The sequence below is a fragment of the Trichechus manatus genome, unplaced genomic scaffold (assembly GCF_000243295.1).
Source record: "Trichechus manatus latirostris isolate Lorelei unplaced genomic scaffold, TriManLat1.0 scaffold00242, whole genome shotgun sequence".
NCBI classification, from domain to species: Eukaryota; Metazoa; Chordata; class Mammalia; order Sirenia; family Trichechidae; genus Trichechus; species Trichechus manatus.
The window spans coordinates 862983-881409 of NW_004444178.1; the positions used below are offsets into that span (position 1 = coordinate 862983).

Consider the following 18427-nt stretch of genomic DNA (forward strand, 5'->3'; position numbering starts at 1 on the left):
TGCATATTGCTATGATGTTGAACAGGTTTCAGCAGAACTTCCAGACTAAGATGGACTAGGAAGACAGGTCTGGTGATCTACTTGCAAAAATCAGCCAATAGAAACTTTATGGATCACAAGGGTCTGAACCGCAATCAATCATAGGATGGTGAAAGACTGGGCAGCATTTCATTCCATTGTGCATGAGGTCACAATGACAGCAGCTAACAACAACAAAAGTGTACCTTTTGGAAGTGTAAAGTTCAGTGAATGTTCACATACTGAACACATCTATGAAACCAACGCCCCAGAGCCCTCCTTTGTGCTTCCTTCTAACCACTACTCCTTCTCACAAGGGAAATCACTGTCTCCGCTTTTCAAGATGTAATCTTAATTTAAAAAAATTATGTAAATGGAATCACACCACGTATACTTGTTTGTTCCAGCCTTCCTTCACTCAGCATTGTGATGTGATATTCATCTATATTGTTGCATTCCATTGAAGACTGTTCATTCACACTGATGTGTAGTATTCTACTGTGTGAATATGCTATGGCTTATTCATTCATTCTATTGTTGATGAGCATTTGGGTAGTTTTCATTTTGGGGCAATTATTAACCACGCTGCTATGCACATTCTAAAATATGTCTTTTGGTGAACATATATATTCATTTCTGTTAGATGTATTCCTAGGAGTGCTATGAGAGATATGAATATTATATCACCTAATTGTAACTGAAGTATGAAATGGAATTTTTTTTTTTTTAAAGTGAGATCACATATTTAGTATGAAGAGCAGGATACAATGAAAGAATCTTCAAAAGGTGGGAATTTTTCTCAGATATGCTTTTGGAGGATAGATGTCCTAGTTGTCTTTTACTTGTGAAACTTTGGGGATGGAGAAAAGATGCTAATGCTTACTTTTGAATATACTTCTGATATTGGAGAAGGTTTTCGGAAAATTGACAATGATCCAGAGGGAAGTCAAATAAAGGATTGAAGGAGTAATTTATACTTGTATTTACTTCATTTAAAAAAAAAAGCTATTCTTCAAATACATTGTAATGATCTACTTAAACCTGGTACTTTGACTTTTGGTTTGAGGTAGGCAGATGAGCCCCCTCCCTCTCACTATTTTGAATTGAGACATAGTTCAAATTCCATGCTCTCTTTCCTACAGCACAGCCAGTAAAAGAATTCATATAAAATAGTATCCAATGCCTAAGTCATGACTTCCTGACTGGGGCCAGTAAAAATTTGTTTTGTTTTTAATAGTAATAGTTTAATAAATAGAGTCAAGCTATAAAAATGACTAAAGTCATTTCCAAATTAATGTCACTCTGTGACCTCATTATTTAATAACATTTGTAAAAGTTCATGAATTAAAAAAAAAAACAATTGTTTCTAAATATTATCAATGGCTTTGGCAGAAGAATAATAGTATTTCAAAAGATAATACAATATTGAAATATTTCTAGAAGAGTACCATTCATCCCTCTTGCTAAACTGCAAAAGGACCGTCAAGAGCAAACCTCTAACCTTTTATTATTCGGTAATTGTGGTTGAAAATAGAATCACATGATCTTTCATGCCACGACTTCGCAGAGTAGTGAATGAGTTGAAGTTCTTTCTTTCCATTTTGTCTGTTGAATTATTATGGCATTAGTGAGATTTAACATGTCAGACTGAGTCACATTATATTATTTAGGAAGAAAATATAAAACTTTTATGTTTGATTTTCCAATAGCATATTACATCTCTCAAATAAAAATCTATTAAACTGTTAAAAGATACAAATTAGCACTGACGTATAGATAAAGCTGCAAAAGAGTATATTGCTGAGCATTCCATTTTTATTTTCCAATGTATAACAACATTCAATAATTGCCTGTCATGTTTATCTAGCACCATTAAAATCCTTAACACTACTAGTGAACTGCTAGATAAGCATTCCCCTGCCTTCTCGGCTAAGATCATTTTTGAGGGCAATTAACACCAAACAATCACGAGGGATGGAGAGAGAGAGAAATATTTGAAGCATTTTAATGCCAGATAAACTGATGGCATCTTGCAGCAATTTATGGTTGCTGAGGAATGCTTGGAATAAAATAAATGACATCACAATTAACAGTGTTAACAGTTCAACACTGGTTTTAACACATGGAAAAATCAAACCCCTGACTTCTAATCATATTTTTTTAATACTGTATCTGCTCTGACTGCTGCTTTTAGGTTGGAATGAATACAAGCCATCAGCAAGATGAAAGTGGCAAGCAGTGGGCATATTGTCTTTGAGATATATCCAATCACCTAATTCGATTTATGAATGTACAGATAATGTGGTTTCCAACAACTTTCACAATTACCAAATTGTGTTTTTGAAAGGTGCACTGCTGATGGATTAAACTATTCATTTTGAAAACTCATGGCAAATATTGGTTGCTTCTGATTTACAGCTGGGAGAATGAGCAACTCTGGTATTCTATCTGAAACATCTGGATTAATCTCAAAATGGACTTCAAAAACCTCTCCTACTGAAATGTGTATTATATGCACACGGCTGCAAACCAGGAATGAAAAAATCTAGCTTGACTTTTATCTATGATAGTTCTCACGGGTTTGAGAAAAATGAAAAAAAAAAGTCATTGTTTTTCAAGTTCCCAAAGGATATTCTTTGCAGCCCTGGTGGCACAGTGGTTAAGAGCTCAGCTGCTAACCAAAAGGTGAGCAGTTCGAATCCGCCAGCCGCTCCTTGGAAACCCTATGGGGCAGTTCCACTCTGTCCTACAGTGTCGCTATGAGTCAGAATTGACTCAACTGAAATGTGTATCATATGCATATGGTTGCAAATCAGGAATGAGAAAATCTATAATGGTCTTCATAGGTTTGAGAAAAATGAAAAAAAAATCATTGTTTTTCAAGTTTCCAAAGGATAATCTTTAGTAATTATATATATATTAAGAATTAATAACTTGATAATGTTGGGAAGCCAAAATGCTATGTACATATTCAAACTCCTATATTCTAATGTTTTACCCAAATTCATGTATTCAGTGTATGAAAAATTATAAATCAGCATTGGGCAACTAATTGTCATAGCAAGATGTCCAGGTAAATGTATAAAACTACAATGAGATGCTGTTTTAATTTTAATTTTACTTAAACTTATTTGTTTTATAGAAGTATAGTGACACATCTCTTCATATTTGCTAAGTAATAGATTTTCTCAGAAAATTTCAACATCAGTGTGAATGGCTATAGTTTATACCAAAATAACAAACCTTGAGAATAATTACTTAGATTAAGGCATATATTCACTTTCTTCTCTAATTTAACATTTACAGTTTTAACTAACACACTGTTAAAAATCAGACGCAGGTTCTAAAAAACTCACTTTGGCAATGGGCTTTGTAAGTAATACAAACATACATTTGACAGACTGTTTATATTGTGAAAGTTAAATAATGGAAATAATTTCACTTTGAAACATATTAGAATGATTTATTTTGAAACTGATTCAAGGTGGGGAACAGTTCTTTCAATCCCTGAAAATCTTATACTGCTACAGAGGTATTTCCAAAGGATGGTCTTTAAATATTAGTCCATTTGATGCTAATAAATGTTCAACATAGTTCTTTTTTGTAAAAGAAAGTGTTCTGTGGTCAAGTAAGTTGGAAAACTGTTGCATGCAACTAGGTTAAACAGGTCTCTTTGGTCTATGCTTTCACTATTTTGCTAATAAGAACTGTGAATCTCTAGGAGGATGACTCAAACACTGCATTTTCCACTTGCGGACTTTTTCTACATCTTTCTAGACCAGTGAGAATTAAAATCATTCAGGTTAGTTAAAATCATAACTCGCTATAATTGGATTTAATGTGCTTGGCTACCAACTGAATAGTTGGAAGTTTGAGTTCACTTCAATGACACCTCAAAAAAAAGGACTGGAGATCTACTTCTAAAAAATCAGCCATTGAAAACCTTATGGAGCACAGTTTTTTATACATATTGGTTTGCCATGAGTTGGAATCGACCCCATGACAACTAATTTTTATAACTGAATTCATGTTTTGAACCATATAGAATTTTAAGATATTTTTTAAAAGTTTTTTTTAAATGTTCATTTCCAGATATGGGTGAAAATGCAAAAAGAAAATCTCACAAATTTTTTAAAAAAGTTTTTTCTTCTTAAATTATTTTATGCTTTAAAGTTTAGGTTAAACTTATGGATAAGCTAGTACAGAAACTAGTTTCAACAAAGGGAAGGGAAACTACTACGGGAAGAAACTTCCTGAGCTGGTTTTTTTAATGGCTACTTAAAAAGACCAGAAGAGGAGTCAATTTTGTTTTATATGCAGTGTAATTAAAATCTCATGGAAGGGCGGAATGGGACTTCAATGCAACTATGAAGAAACGGAATAAACAATGAAAGTAAGTAGAAGTAAAGATTTTTTTTCTTAAAATGACATTTGAAATGCACAAATTTGTTGGTGTGCTCATAGGTTAACTTTTTGAGAACGAAGATATGATATATGTCTAATATATAATGCCTTCTTAACACATTTATGTAAAACATATTTCTATGCTAAAGCCTTGTAGAGTACTTGACCATTCTGATGATGGTGTGATGCAGGAAAAATCTTACATTTTACGAATGAAATACTATACTTAACTTATGCCATATGATTGTTGTTGCTGTTAGGTGACGTTGAGTTGCAATAGAAGAAAATTAAAACAAGTCCACAGGAGCTACAGTATGGCCTTGAGTATATCCCACTTGAATTTAGAGACCATCTCAAGAATAGATTTGATGCATTCAGCACTAAGGACCAAAGACCAGATGAGTTGTGGGATGATATCAAAGACATCATACATGAAGAAAGCAAAAGGTTGTTAAAAAGACAGGAAAGAAAGAAAAGACCAAAATGGATGTCAGAAGAGAATCTGAAGCTTGCTCTTGAACGTAGGGTACCTAAAGCGAATGGAAGAAACAAAGAAATAAAAGAGCTGAACAGAAAATTTCGAAGGGGGACTCGAGAAGACAAAGTAAAGTATTACAATGAAATGTGCAAAGACCTGTAGTTAGTAAACCAAAAAGGAAGAACACGCTTTGCATTTCTCAAGCTGAAAGAGGTGAAGAAAAAATTCAAGCCTTGAGTTGCAATAGTGAAGGATTCTATGGACAAAATATTGAACGACACTGGAAATATCAGAAGAAGATGGAAGGAATACACAGTCACTGTACCAAAAAGAATTGGTTGATGTTCAGCCATTTCAGGAGGTAGCATGTAATCAAGAACCAATGATACTGAAGGAAGAAGTCCAAGATGCACTGAAGACATTGGCGAAAAACAAGGCTCCAGGAACTGACGGAATACCAATTAAGATGTTTTAACAAACGGATGCAGTACTGGAAGCACTCACTTATCTATGCCAAGAAATTTGGAAAACAGCTACCTGGCCAATGGACCAGGAGAGATCCATATCTGTACCCATTCCAAAGAAAGGTGATCCAACAGAACTCAGGAGTTACCAAACAATATCATTAATAACACACACAAGTAAAAATTTTGCTGAAGATCTTTCAAAAACAGTTGCAGCAGTACATCAACAAGGAACTGCCACAAATTCAAGCCGAATTCAGAAGAGGATGTGGAATAAGGAATATCATTGGTGATGTCAGATGGATCTTGGCTGAAAGCAGAGAATACCAGAAAGATGTTCACCTGTGTTTTATTGACTATGCAAAGGCATTTGACCCCGTGGATCATAACAAATTATGGATAGCATTGCAAACAATGGGAATTCCAGAACACTTAATTGTGCTCATGGTCTATATACAGATTTCCAACTTACACACTGCAATCACCAGTAATTATCAATGCGTCCTGATTGCAGGTTTGATCAACTTCAGACTGCAGAAATTGGTAAAAATCTTCAGTTCCCTCATCTTTAGCATTAGTGGTTGGTACATAAATTTGAATAATAGTCATATTAAGTGGTCTTCTTTGTAGGCTTATGGATATTATCCTATCACTGACAGCGTTGTACATCAGGAAAGATCTTGAAATGTTCTTTTCATGATGAATGTGAGGCCATTCCTCTCCAACTTTTCATTCCTGGCATAGTAGACCATATGATTGTCTGATTCAAAATGGCTAATACCAGTCTATTTCAGCTCACGAATGCCTAGGATATCTATCTTCAGGTGTCCCATTTAATTTTTGACAACTTACAATTTTCCTAGATTCATACTTCATACATTGTATGTTCCAATTATTAATGGAAGTTTGCAGATGTTCCTTCTCATTTGAGTTGTGCCACATCAGCAAATGAAGGTCCCGAAAGCTTGACTCCATCCATGTCATTAAGGCTGACTCTACTTTGAGGAGGGAGCTCTTCTGTAGTTGTATTTTGAGTGCTTTTCAACCTGAGGGGCTCATCTTCCAACACTATATCAGACAATGTTCCACTGCTATTTATAAGGTTTTCACTGATCAATTTTTTTAGAAGTAGATTGCCAGGTCCTTCTTCCTAGTCTGTCTTAGTCTGGTGGTGCCACTGAAATCTGTCCACCATGGGTGACCCTTCTGGTATTTGAAATACTAGTGGCATAGCTTCCAGCATCACAGCAACATGAAAGTCACCACAATACATCAAACTGGCAGATGAGTGGTGTAATGTCTTATAGAGCTTTAAAACTATGTTTTTTATTTGCAGGATTTTACTAATATAATAGCAATCTATATTTAGATCCACACAGGTCATTTTGTAACTTCATGAATTGTGAAACCTTGTAATAACATAAGTAATGCACATGTCTGCTATATCAATAAAACTACCACCAGTATCAGCAAAATTATCACTTCAAAATTATTTAGTTGAAATTAGTGTTATCCCTTCTCTATAACATTAGAGGCAGGGAGAGTTCAGAGGTCAATTAAAAGAATTAGGAGTAAAATATAACAGCAGAAATTATTGGTAAAGACAGAGTTCACATTTCTGTATTGTTTAGTGTTGCAAATAATAAATTGTTTTTTGCAGTTAAAGTTATTTTAAACAGTGGAACACTTCTTCCTAAAGCTAAAAAAAGTCCAGTAAGTCAAATGGATATATTGGAGGCTGTGTTTGACAGACTGGCCTTAGGGGCTCAGTGGAGCCAAGTTTGAAAACTGTGTTATTAAGAAATAGATGAATTGAGGTGTCTGGGACTCGGTGTCCATGGAACTAAATGATAACAGCAGATGCTTTTCCATCACAGGTGACACGAATGGCAGCAGGAAATTTTTGAAGTTTCTCCCTCATCACCTTCATTGTCCTCCCTTTGGGAGCCTGTGTGAGAATAATTCTGGTATCCACACCTTATTGTAATTTGACCCTAGGCGATTGCTTTCTGTGTGTACTCAAGTATTCTTCACAGCTCTTTTCGTTCTTTCCTGGGCTCTTTAAACTTGTAGCCAGTTACCTCCAGAAAAATCTCTCCCTCAAGCTCTGCCAGTGTTTTCCATTTTAAAGGAAAGGATCCCAAGTGTGAATAACTATAAAATATGAGCCATACCTGTGCTATCAAAGGAGAGATTTAAATTTTGAAATGAATTTGACATTAAATTCCATCAACTGTAAAAGCCTTTCAGAGAATTGAGGACTGTATTTCAGCTTGTTTACAAGCCTATTTATTTCCTCTTCTGCCCATTTTAATTAAACATGTTCTTCCTCAAATATGAGCATTTACTACAATAGGGAACAATTTCTCATTCAATTTTGTTTCTAATTAATTTCTAATATTAAACCTAGGTAATCTTCCATAGAACCCCATTACAAAAAGTAATACATTTCTATTACATTATGGTTGAGTGGTCATGTGGGTTATCCTCACAATTTACACTACCGTATACACAAATACTTCCATCAGTGTACCCCAAGTTGCACACAGTGTCTTAAAAGCATATGCTCTTAAACTAAAATCTATTTATAAATTGGGGTCTCTATGAATGTTTTCAATACAATTGGGCACTTGTACCACATGACATCTGGGACATATTCCTATTCTAACTTTTGATGATGATTCTTTTCTGTTTCCACAAGTTCTAATAGAAAGTAATGCTACACCTGTAGCATGTGTACTAGGGTCTCTGACAGACAAAGCAACATTTGACAGTTGCAGTTCTTCGCAGTAGCTAGAGATGGTCATTTAACCACGCTGTCTGCTCTGAAATCATATGTATTATGATTGTGGGAAGCTGGTATAGACCACTTATGCTATTAGGCAATAATGTTAAATGTTTCCACATTAAGAGTAAGCTACAATATGAAAAAGTTTTATTAAATATCTTTTGCTTTACTTGAAAATTTTACGGAACTTTCTTTTTATTTTAATAATTAGTGCTCTAATGCAAAGTACCTATGAAGCAAACCCTATGAAATATAAGCACCTTTGGGTGCCAGGAAAAGTCTTTTCAAAATATCAGACTTTAATGGGCACACACAGAATCCCACAGATGCTTTCAAAAGTAATTGTTAAAGCCATTCGTTAATGTCCAGAAGCTTCTCTGTAATCCATTCATAAACACAGGCAAAGAGAGAAAGCATTGAAGAGTCAATACTAATCACTATATCTTTTACAATTAGCATTAAGGAGAAATTAATCTTACACTAACAAGGCATAAGACAAACTATTCTGAATTATTCAGTTGTGACTATGGTTAAAAGACAAACTGAAATAATCAAAAGGATGTAATGTGACCTACAAAAATATTACACCTATCTGAACATCAGCATGATAACTACATGGCAGCCCAAAGCCCTGACAACCTTTGTGTCATTAAATCATGATGACGGAGTGCATGAAGTGAAATGTGCACAGCACTTCAATGTAGCAATATATTCTATTTATCAATAGAGCAGTCAATAAGCCTAAAGTACTTTTTTAAAATTTCTCTATCTGAACTTAAAAAGACTTCTTTTTCTTCCACAATACTACTGAGTAATATTTTCATAGGTAAACTGATTTATGTTTTCCTATGATTTTAAGTTTTTTTCTTTTTTAAACATCAAAAGTACTATAGTAAAATGCCAAAAACTATATTGAGTTTATTCATAATTGCCAAAAATTGGAAGTAACTAAGATGCTTTTCAGTAGGTGAATGGATAAACAAACTGTGGTGCATCCATATCATGAAGTATTATTCACTGATAAAAAGAAATGAGCTACCAAGCCATGAAAAGACATGGAGGAATGTTAAATGCATATTGTTAAATAGAAGAAGCCAGTCTGAAAAAGCTACATACTGCATAATTCCAACTATATGGCATTCTGGAAAAGGCAAGCTATATAGTTTCCTCAGCAAAATTATGACCATTTTCAAAAGGAAGGGCTTGGTGGCACAAATGGTTAAGTACTTAGTTGCTAACTGAAAGGTTGGCGGTTGGAACCCACTCAGCAGCTCCATGGGAGAAAGACCTGGTGATCTGCTTCCGTAAAGATTACAGCCAAGAAAACCCTATAGAACAGTTCTACTCTGTCACATAGGGTCTCTATGAGTGCCACCTAACAACAACAGCAACATTTTCAAAAGGACAAAAAATGAATTAATTGGACTTTTATAGTTCTATAGTGCTCACCACCAATTTTCCACGAAGCATTAAATACTCAATATATTACATGGGGTTAATAACATCTAATGAAAAAACAATGTAAGAATAGTAGAATGTTTCTATTTATGCTACCCTCATTACAAGAGAAGGAAATGATCCCAAAATTTTCCCTGTAACTGCACCCCCTGAAGTGAAGCTCAGCAGTTTCTTCACAGCAATTGTTAAACTGCCAATATCCTTTTCACAGAAGGCCCTATAGGCTCATTCTTTATTCAGATCTATACCTAAAGAGATTTTCTCTTATGAAAACTCATCCTTATAAATCTCAGAAATTTCTAAATGTCCTCACCCCATATCTGGTAATCAGGTGAAGTCATGTGGGAGGTGTTGATTGTTTTGCCCACAGTAGCATCATTACATGGTTCACAAGGAGGTAATTTCCACACGCCTTCTCTCCTCAGGCTCAGACTCAGGATCCCTACTAAGTCTCAGTTGCCCTGTGAGTGTGTGCATGGTCCTGTGCAGTAATCCTCAAACTTTCACTGTGCAATACAACCCTCTGGGGATCTTATGGAAAGGTAGATTCTAACTCAGTAGGTCTGAAATGGGGACTGAATTTCTGCATTTCTAGCAAGTTCCCCTTAATGAAAATGCTGCAGATCACATTTTGTGTAGGAAGGGTTTAGATCTCCTTTGGCAAGTGATGGCCCACATATGTTTTTATAAATAAAGTTTTGTTGGAACACAATCATACCCATTCGTTCACATACTGTCTATGGCAGCTTTCATCCTACAGCTGCAGAGATGAGTAGTTGCAACACAGACTATTTGGCTTTCAAAGCCTAAAATATTCACTCTCTGGCCATTTAAGAAAACATTTGTTGACAAGTAATTTAATATAATAGCTGATTCTTGAGTTTCCTCATGGTCTCCATATTGGCAAATATTTGATTGGCATCAACAGTAATATTTTAATTTTAGGATTTCAGAGAGCTGTGAATATTAAACAATGTGGGATCGGGAAGAACAATCATGTCAGACAAGTCTTTCTGCTTACTGATATTAACAGATGACAAAACTTTGCAAATACAATTGAGCTCAATTTTAGAATATTTATTGATAATGCATTATGGCTTAAACTGCCTATGAGAAATAGCAAAGACAAATTTGCTAAGGATAAAGATGGAAGAGAAGTACCTGGAAGAAATTACATACGTAGTTAGCTTGTAGAGCTCAAGACTGGAGCCTCAGGCATTTTTACACTTTATCCAATTCACCCTCAGATTATTAGAGATTGTATTATTTATTTTCTCAAGGAAAAGAGTGAGTGGAAGCAAAGAGAGTTAAATCAATATTCCAAACTCCCAAGTAGAGTTGTAAATAGAGTTTGGGAAAACGTGAGTTGTCACAATCACTAATACAAAGCCAGAGGTTAAACTGTTGTCTACATCCAGTGTTGTACAAATTAGGCAATTCTGAACAGTAGGCTTTAAATGGCAATAAAAGAGACTTGCCAATATTAACATTACCGACGTAACTCAGTGGAATGGATATGTGATTATTTTTTATTCTCCTACTTAGGAGGTAAAAAGACACAAGTATTTGGTGAGTACCATACAGAAAGCTTGTGACATGAATAGCTCTTATTTATTCCAAAGATTTTAGCTGTTCTCAAAGATGTCTGATCATTTTTCAAAGATGTGATACAGAAGGCAAGACATTGTCCAGAAAAAAGAAGTGTCTTAGCCTGATCCCGGGGGGCTCAATTTTTCCTATGGAAAAATAATTCTCTCCAGCTATTCGCTCATTCATTCATTCACTCTACAAATATTTATTAAGCACCTATTATTCTAGGTGTTTGGGTTATATCAGTGAATGAAACAGACCATGATTCATATCCTCATCAAACTACCTTCATGTAGGGAAGATAAAACATAAACAGTAAATGTAATACATAAGTAAATTATATGCTATGTTATAAGATGATTCATGCTTCATAAATATAATAAATAGAGCAGGATGAGGGGCCTGGGAGAGCTAGGTAGGGGCTGGGGGAGCAGCATGATACAATTCTATTACAATGTCTAAATGGAAATCTTGTACTTTGCATAAGCTAGGTTACTTCTAAGGTTCTTTAAAATATCAAGGTTCAATGATATAATTTTTTTTAAAGTTCCAGAAATTCTACCTTTTCTTCTATGAAAATTTTAAAGGTGATTAACTTGAGAAGTACCTAGTATTATGTAGTCAGGAATTCAGTGAATTTCTAGTGCCTCAATCAAGAGTCACAGAGGAATCTAATAGCGCAGAGGAAATTTGTGATTTGGTTTTTAAGTGATTTAAAATCTGTTGCTATAGTGACATCATCTAAGATTCCTACCAAAGTAAATATACATAATTTGTATTATGTTTTTATGATAGATAAGTGCCAAAAAGGTATTTATATATCAACATTTTTGCAAGAATTCTTTTTAATATCATGTATCACAACAGATGCACATTTATGTGGCTCCCAAAGTATTCCTTAAGATCTGATTTTTTTAAGCATATGCCCATATCTCTTTTCAGCACAGAATTGATCATTATAAGGAAGTAGAAATGTAATAGAACTGTGCCCAAAGTAATTTTAAAAAATGGTGATCGCAAGGGAAATAACGTAGAATAATATAATTAAACTGGTGAAAGTCAAACTGCTTTATCAGTATAATTAATATTTTGACCCACAGATGGACACCTATGATTAAATAGACATGCCCTAAGGTCATATTGAATAGGAATTTAGTGTCCTTTGCTCAAAAACATGTGTGGATAAATTTTATGTTCAAACTGAAAGCAGGAAGAGACTCCTTTTCTCCAAACACTTTAAAACCCCATTTTCACCATCCATCTAGAAAACTGATTTGTCTGAGAGAAGGTTCTTGTCCTAGAGACTGCACATCTCTCTCCCAAGGAACGGCTGATGGGTTCAAACCACCTACCTTCCAGTTAACAGTAAGCACTTAACCACTGTACCACCAGGGCTCATGTCTATGATAGAGTAGCAAGATTACTACTTTCCACAAACACCATTAGGATTGGCAGGATATATTTAAAGAAAGTGGCAATTTCAAAGCAATCAGGCAATACAGATTCAGTCTCCCCAGACTTTACCTTGAGTAAAAATGTTAGGGAACACGAAAATATCCCATTGGACATCCCATCATAGATCAGATTGAATGAGACAGGAAAAGTGTGGGACAGAAACAGGAACTATACTGGAATGGTTCCCTTAGTTGACAGTCTTTGTTAGATCATTTCACAACCCCTATGAAGTTCAGTGCTGTCATGGACCCATCTTCTTCTATAAGGGCCTTTTCTCTAGAATACAGCAGTGCTTTCTTCAGGTTGTGAATTGACAATGCTATGGTAGGAGGTCTTCTGCCTTTAGGCCAATTTAAATTATTTTTGTACTTTTCCTTTTTTTAAGGGATCAATTTTTTTTGTGCAAGTTACAGGATATTTTAAGTTTTTTTTCTAAAAATAAATTGACTGTTAAGTGGCTTACTGAAGCACACATATATCTAATTAACAGATCAGGGTAAAAGTGAGAAGATATGAAAGTCATTCTGGAAGCTCACAGGTGATGTTAAAAACAAATGATTATACATGCATAAAAATTTAAAAATGTGAGCAAACACTTTCATGCTGAATTCCAGGAGAAATGCATTTTTAAAGGGATGTTCAGTTTTACATTTTAATGACTAATTATGGTCATATCACCTCAAAACAGGAAGAGCATTTACATTTTTCTTGGTATCTAATTTATAACACCTGCACTATTTTGATGTGAAGACTAAAATACTCAGGTACTTTTACAGATGTTTCTCAAAGTCTACCTGTTATAAATACTAAACTCTCCTCCCATTTGAGGTTACTGTTCTAAAGGTATGGAATGATCTTAAACAGCAATGCATATAGATTTACCTAAAAATACTTATACCTAGGGCTTCGATATTGTGAGGACTTTGGGACAAGTTTTTGGAAGATTCTTTGTAGGTAGAGGTTTAAAAAATTCCAAATAAATGTCACCATGACACCTTGATGGCCCTCCATGGTGTTCAATTTAGAAGAACACACTGCTTCTGTAAACCTACATCTCCCCTCTACTTTTATACATGTGCATTGTACCCTTACCCCCAAAAACAGCAAATAAGTAACACAGAAGAAAATCTGGATTACCATGGCTGTTACATCTGGACGTTTCCACGAGCCTACCATTTTGATCATAACATGCCATTGCTTGGTAACGATATCCTTGTCCACATTCCTTGATGTCTCCTTGTACTTTCATTCCCAGTAACACTTCGACTTTACCTTCTGGTAAAATACAGTCTGACCAGTTCCCCACAGGCTGTGCATTATATTTGTCACAAGGACAATACTGAGTCTCAATCAGGGGGTACAGATGAGAATTTTTACATTTTTCTTTCTTTTTACTTTTTCCTGTGGAAAAGAAAGCACTAGGTAATTTATATTGGAAAATAACATTGTTCAGTTCAAGCATCCTCAAATTTTCTACTTTCCTAAACTTCCTTTCTTTATTTTTAACCACATTCAGCAGTAATCTATAAATAAATGCTATTCCACACCCCACACTCTTTCTATATATTCTCTTGCTAGGGTTGTGTGCTTCACATAGTGAAATTTTTCTTATTTTCTAGTTTAAAAATAGCCCATTTTGCATAAGGCACTAAATGTTGTGCTGCATTTTATACTCTTCAAAATGATTAAGGTCCTCTAAAATGATCATGTGACTTCACTGACTGGTGAGTCTGGTAAGTGCATAACCCTCTTCTTCGTAACATGCAAAAATATGAGAGAGGGAGAGAGTCACTGCTTTGGACTGCACAGCTCTTTTGTTAATTACAAAAGTAATGGCAGAGTTAAATAGAATTAGAATTAGAAAAATGAGATTTTGGATTTACTTTTCTGATCATGATTTTGCATCTTCAGTATTTCTGAAGAATAATCACTTTGACATACTGGTAATTCATGTAGGAAATACTAGCAATATTCAAAATTAAGATATTTAATACCAGAATAAAAATACTTGAAATTATTTGAATATAAATAACTTACTGAATATAAATACTCTAAATAAATTCCCCTTTAAAATAAAAAAGATTCTCTTGATATTAAGTTATATATAACCTTGAAAAATAATGTACATTTAGTTACTTTAATTTATATTTGTATATAAATATACACAGATACTATCTGTGTATAATTAATTACATATATATTGCATATACCTTCACTGGCTGCCTTATATAGTATTCAACAGTCTTCATTGTGACAGGTGATTCATTTTATCATTTTTTAATGTTGAAAAGTATGGCACCAATACATTTGGTTGTTTTTTTTCGCCACTGACGATAAATTTACCAGCCTCTACTTGAGTATAATGGCCCCTGCTTGCTCACCAGTATCAGTGCATTTTTCATTATGATTGTTTTTTAAAATGCAGTTTTCAGATCCAGAGTTAGCGTTATATTCCACATTTTAGGAGAGGAAGGATTAAGTGTGGCTGTGACGAGGAGAATAACTTAAGAAAATGAAGTGGCAATCTTTCTGCTTCTCCCCCAAAAACTTTGCTTCAAACCCTCCACAGTCTCTAGGCAATCCACTGAAAGTACATTTTTATACCAAAAGGTAATCTTCCGCTCATTGTATAGAGTGATAGTTCAATTCTCAAGGCTATGTTTTATTTCTACTAAATGTACATAATGCTTCTATGACTGCTGACTTAGAATATACATCTGAATACAGGGACATGTTAGATATAAGCGTACCAACAATAAGGCTTACCCGTGCATTTTTCAAATACATTGTCAGAACTCTGTTGGTGTGACTTTTGATGTGTTTTTCTACCTTGACAAGAGTTGGCTTTGTTAGCTATTATTCTTACCGACAATAGTGCGCTTTCTGGTCCTAACTGCACCACAGTCTCCATTGCACGAAGAAAACTTGGACCAGCTGGTAAACTGACAGTCGTCTTGGCAGGGGATCTGGCAGGCTTGGGTGAGGGCTGGCACAGGGCCTGCATATTGGAGGCATTCATGGATGCCAGCCTGTCCTCCATCTTGCTTTCGACAAGTAATGGCTAAAAGAAAAGCATTAAGCTGATTATAATGAATTCAAAGGTCTGTAATTATTCTATAATCTAGAAATGTTCCTGACATTTTCTTAGATAGGCAAGTGAATCCACATTTAATTTCTTATTTGTGGCAGAAATATAATAGGAGTGTTCTAATAATCAACAGTAGTTATCACATTTATCTGTAGGCTTTTTTTTTATAACAGACAACTCTCAGTGGTTTTGTACACAGGAAACCACACACACACACACACAATTAACATTTAGCTGTTTTATTGGATGTTATTAAGGATTTCAATTCCTGTCAAGTGGGGTACATTTATAAATAAATTTTTTAAGAGACATGAAAGTTACACATGGGTTCTGATAATAGTTTATGTCAAAAAAAATATATTCATACAGGGCGTAGGAGACACAGACACCTCTAATACCTGTTTTTATAACATTGGCTACTCTAGATTTTCTATCTAGGAGGATCTTAACAAAAAAACAAACTCAAGGCCATCAAGTTGATTCCAACTCATAGCAACCCTATAGGGTAAAGTAGAACTGCCCCTGATGTTTAAAGTCTCCTTTCTCCCTCTGACCCATTCCTCACCTGGTTTTACAAATAATTCATTCAGTTGATCAGGAAACAGATGAAACATTTACACCTCGGTTCTAAAGTTTAATTTTCATCAGGCTGGTTTAAATGGCCTCATTCAGACTGATTTACACGGCCTTTCAGGTTTATGGTCTAGGTTAAAACCGCTGCTGATCTCTGCCCTGCTGGGATTCCATCTATCATCATGAACTAAGGTGAAAGAGACTGACATTTTGACCTTAGGAGGGCCCTAGGTTAATAAGATTGTAGTAAGATTGAACACCTGGTAGTCTAGTGCTATGTACTGGTGTGTGTAAAGAACATAACAATTTTAGCAAGGGAAGACTTTCTCCGTGTAGGTGGGCACACCAGGTACAACTGTTGCAGGAAGAGTTATATGAGGCCCTTCTTCATTGTGCAAATATAGGTGAGTACTTACCTATTTCTTAGCTAGAGATGTCTCTTCATTTAGAACGTACAACTTTGGAAGGGGCAATTTGTTTGGGAAAAAGAAACAAACAAAAACAAAACAAGAGCCCCTGAATTTTAAAGGTAAGAAAACCTGGTTGAATGGGAAGCATTGGCTTTTTTTTTTTTTCTTCATAAATAAAACCAAACATTTATTTACACCAAAGAATTCCAACAATAGATCTTTCACACGTGATGGACAATATGAAGGACAAAGTATTATATACATACACACAGCAATGGGTGGCAGGGCTATAACAAGAAAGTTTACTTTCCCCACTATTACAAGTCTACCATTTCAGCTTCAGTAGAGATCGTGGCTCTGCTCCTGCCTCTGAGATCACATTTACAAGTCTTCTCACTGGATAGCATGTGTGGGAAGGGAGAGGCGGGAGCAAAAGAAGGTAGAAAGCTTCAAATGGAACTCAATGTGGCCACAACTGCCCTCCCTTTAGCTTTTAAAGAGTTGCAAGCATGAAACCTATATAGATAATGTTTGTTTTTTTCTGTAAAAAGTAAGGAGTTATGCCTGGCAACTAAGTGAATTTAAAATGGCCAAGTTAAAGAAAACAGAAAAAGATTTTGCCTTCCCTCCTACCAGCTATAGAACACAGTGTGTTGGGAGATGAAAGGTGAGAGGACCAAGGTAAAGAGCCTGGGGGGGGAAGGTATTAAATTTGTAAACTGAACTTTGAAACTAAAATTATAAGTGAGTTGGATTTAAAGTTAAAACATGACAGGAAAAAACAAATGTCCCAAACAGAGCGTCACCAAATGGGGGAGGAGTTGAGTGGTGCTCTGTGTTCATCCTAACAGTCTGAGGTAGTGGTTCTCAACCCTGGCTGAACATTTTATTCACCTGGATAACCCGCTGCTGTCAAGTCGATTCTGACTCTTAGCGACCCTATAGCTTTTGAAAAATACCCATGCCTTGCTAACTCCAAATACTCTGATTAACTGGTGTAGGGCAGGGTCCTGGGAAGGAGCCCTGGTGGTGCAATGGTTAAGCGCTTGACTGCTAACCAAAAGGTCAGTGGTTCCAACCCACCAGCTGCTCCACAGGAGAAAAGACCGGCGATCTGCTCCCATAAAGATTACAGCCTATGGGGCAGTTTTCTGTCCTATAGGGTCACTATGAGTCAGAATTGACTCGATGGCACACAACAACAACAACCACAGGGGCCTGGCAGCAGTAGCTTTTTCAAGTTCCCTGATGGTTCACATATACACCCTAGATTGAGAACCACTGCTCTAAGTAGGTCAATTATTTCCACCTGCATCAGAAATATCTGAAATTCTATTAACCTTGAGATTCTTGGACCCATCCCAGCATGAGGTCTCTGTGTGTGGGGTCAAGGGATAGGCATTTTTTTCAAGCTGCTCAGGTGATCTGTATGCACATTCAAGTTTGAGACCCAGTGGCTTGAGTATTCAAGGTACAGGTAGGTTCTGGCTGAGAACTGTGGCTAAGACTGAAAGTTGTTTGGTGCCCAGTTACCCTGGCATAGTGCCAAGTTTTGGGAAACAATGGCTGAGCATTTGGGTGTGAACTATGAGAGCTCTAACCTTGGAGCTGAAGTGAAGGGCATCATGGATCTTGTACAGGGAGTGGATCAAAAAGAGTTCCATGCAGTTTGGAAGAACATCATTGTGGAGTGGTGCAAGA

At 35.6% G+C, this 18427-nt stretch overlaps 1 protein-coding gene across 1 annotated transcript in view; it reads right to left on the reverse strand.

Annotated features, from left to right (window-relative positions):
* Positions 1-18427, reverse strand: part of THSD7A (thrombospondin type 1 domain containing 7A) — a 277288-nt gene that overhangs the window by 45896 nt on the left and 212965 nt on the right. Inside the window, exons 12-13 of the mRNA XM_004389354.1 lie at positions 15522-15716; positions 13793-14056 (exon numbers count right to left, since the gene is read on the reverse strand). Of these exons, the coding sequence (XP_004389411.1) occupies positions 13793-14056; positions 15522-15716 (459 nt within the window). The remainder of the gene's footprint in view (positions 1-13792; positions 14057-15521; positions 15717-18427) is intronic.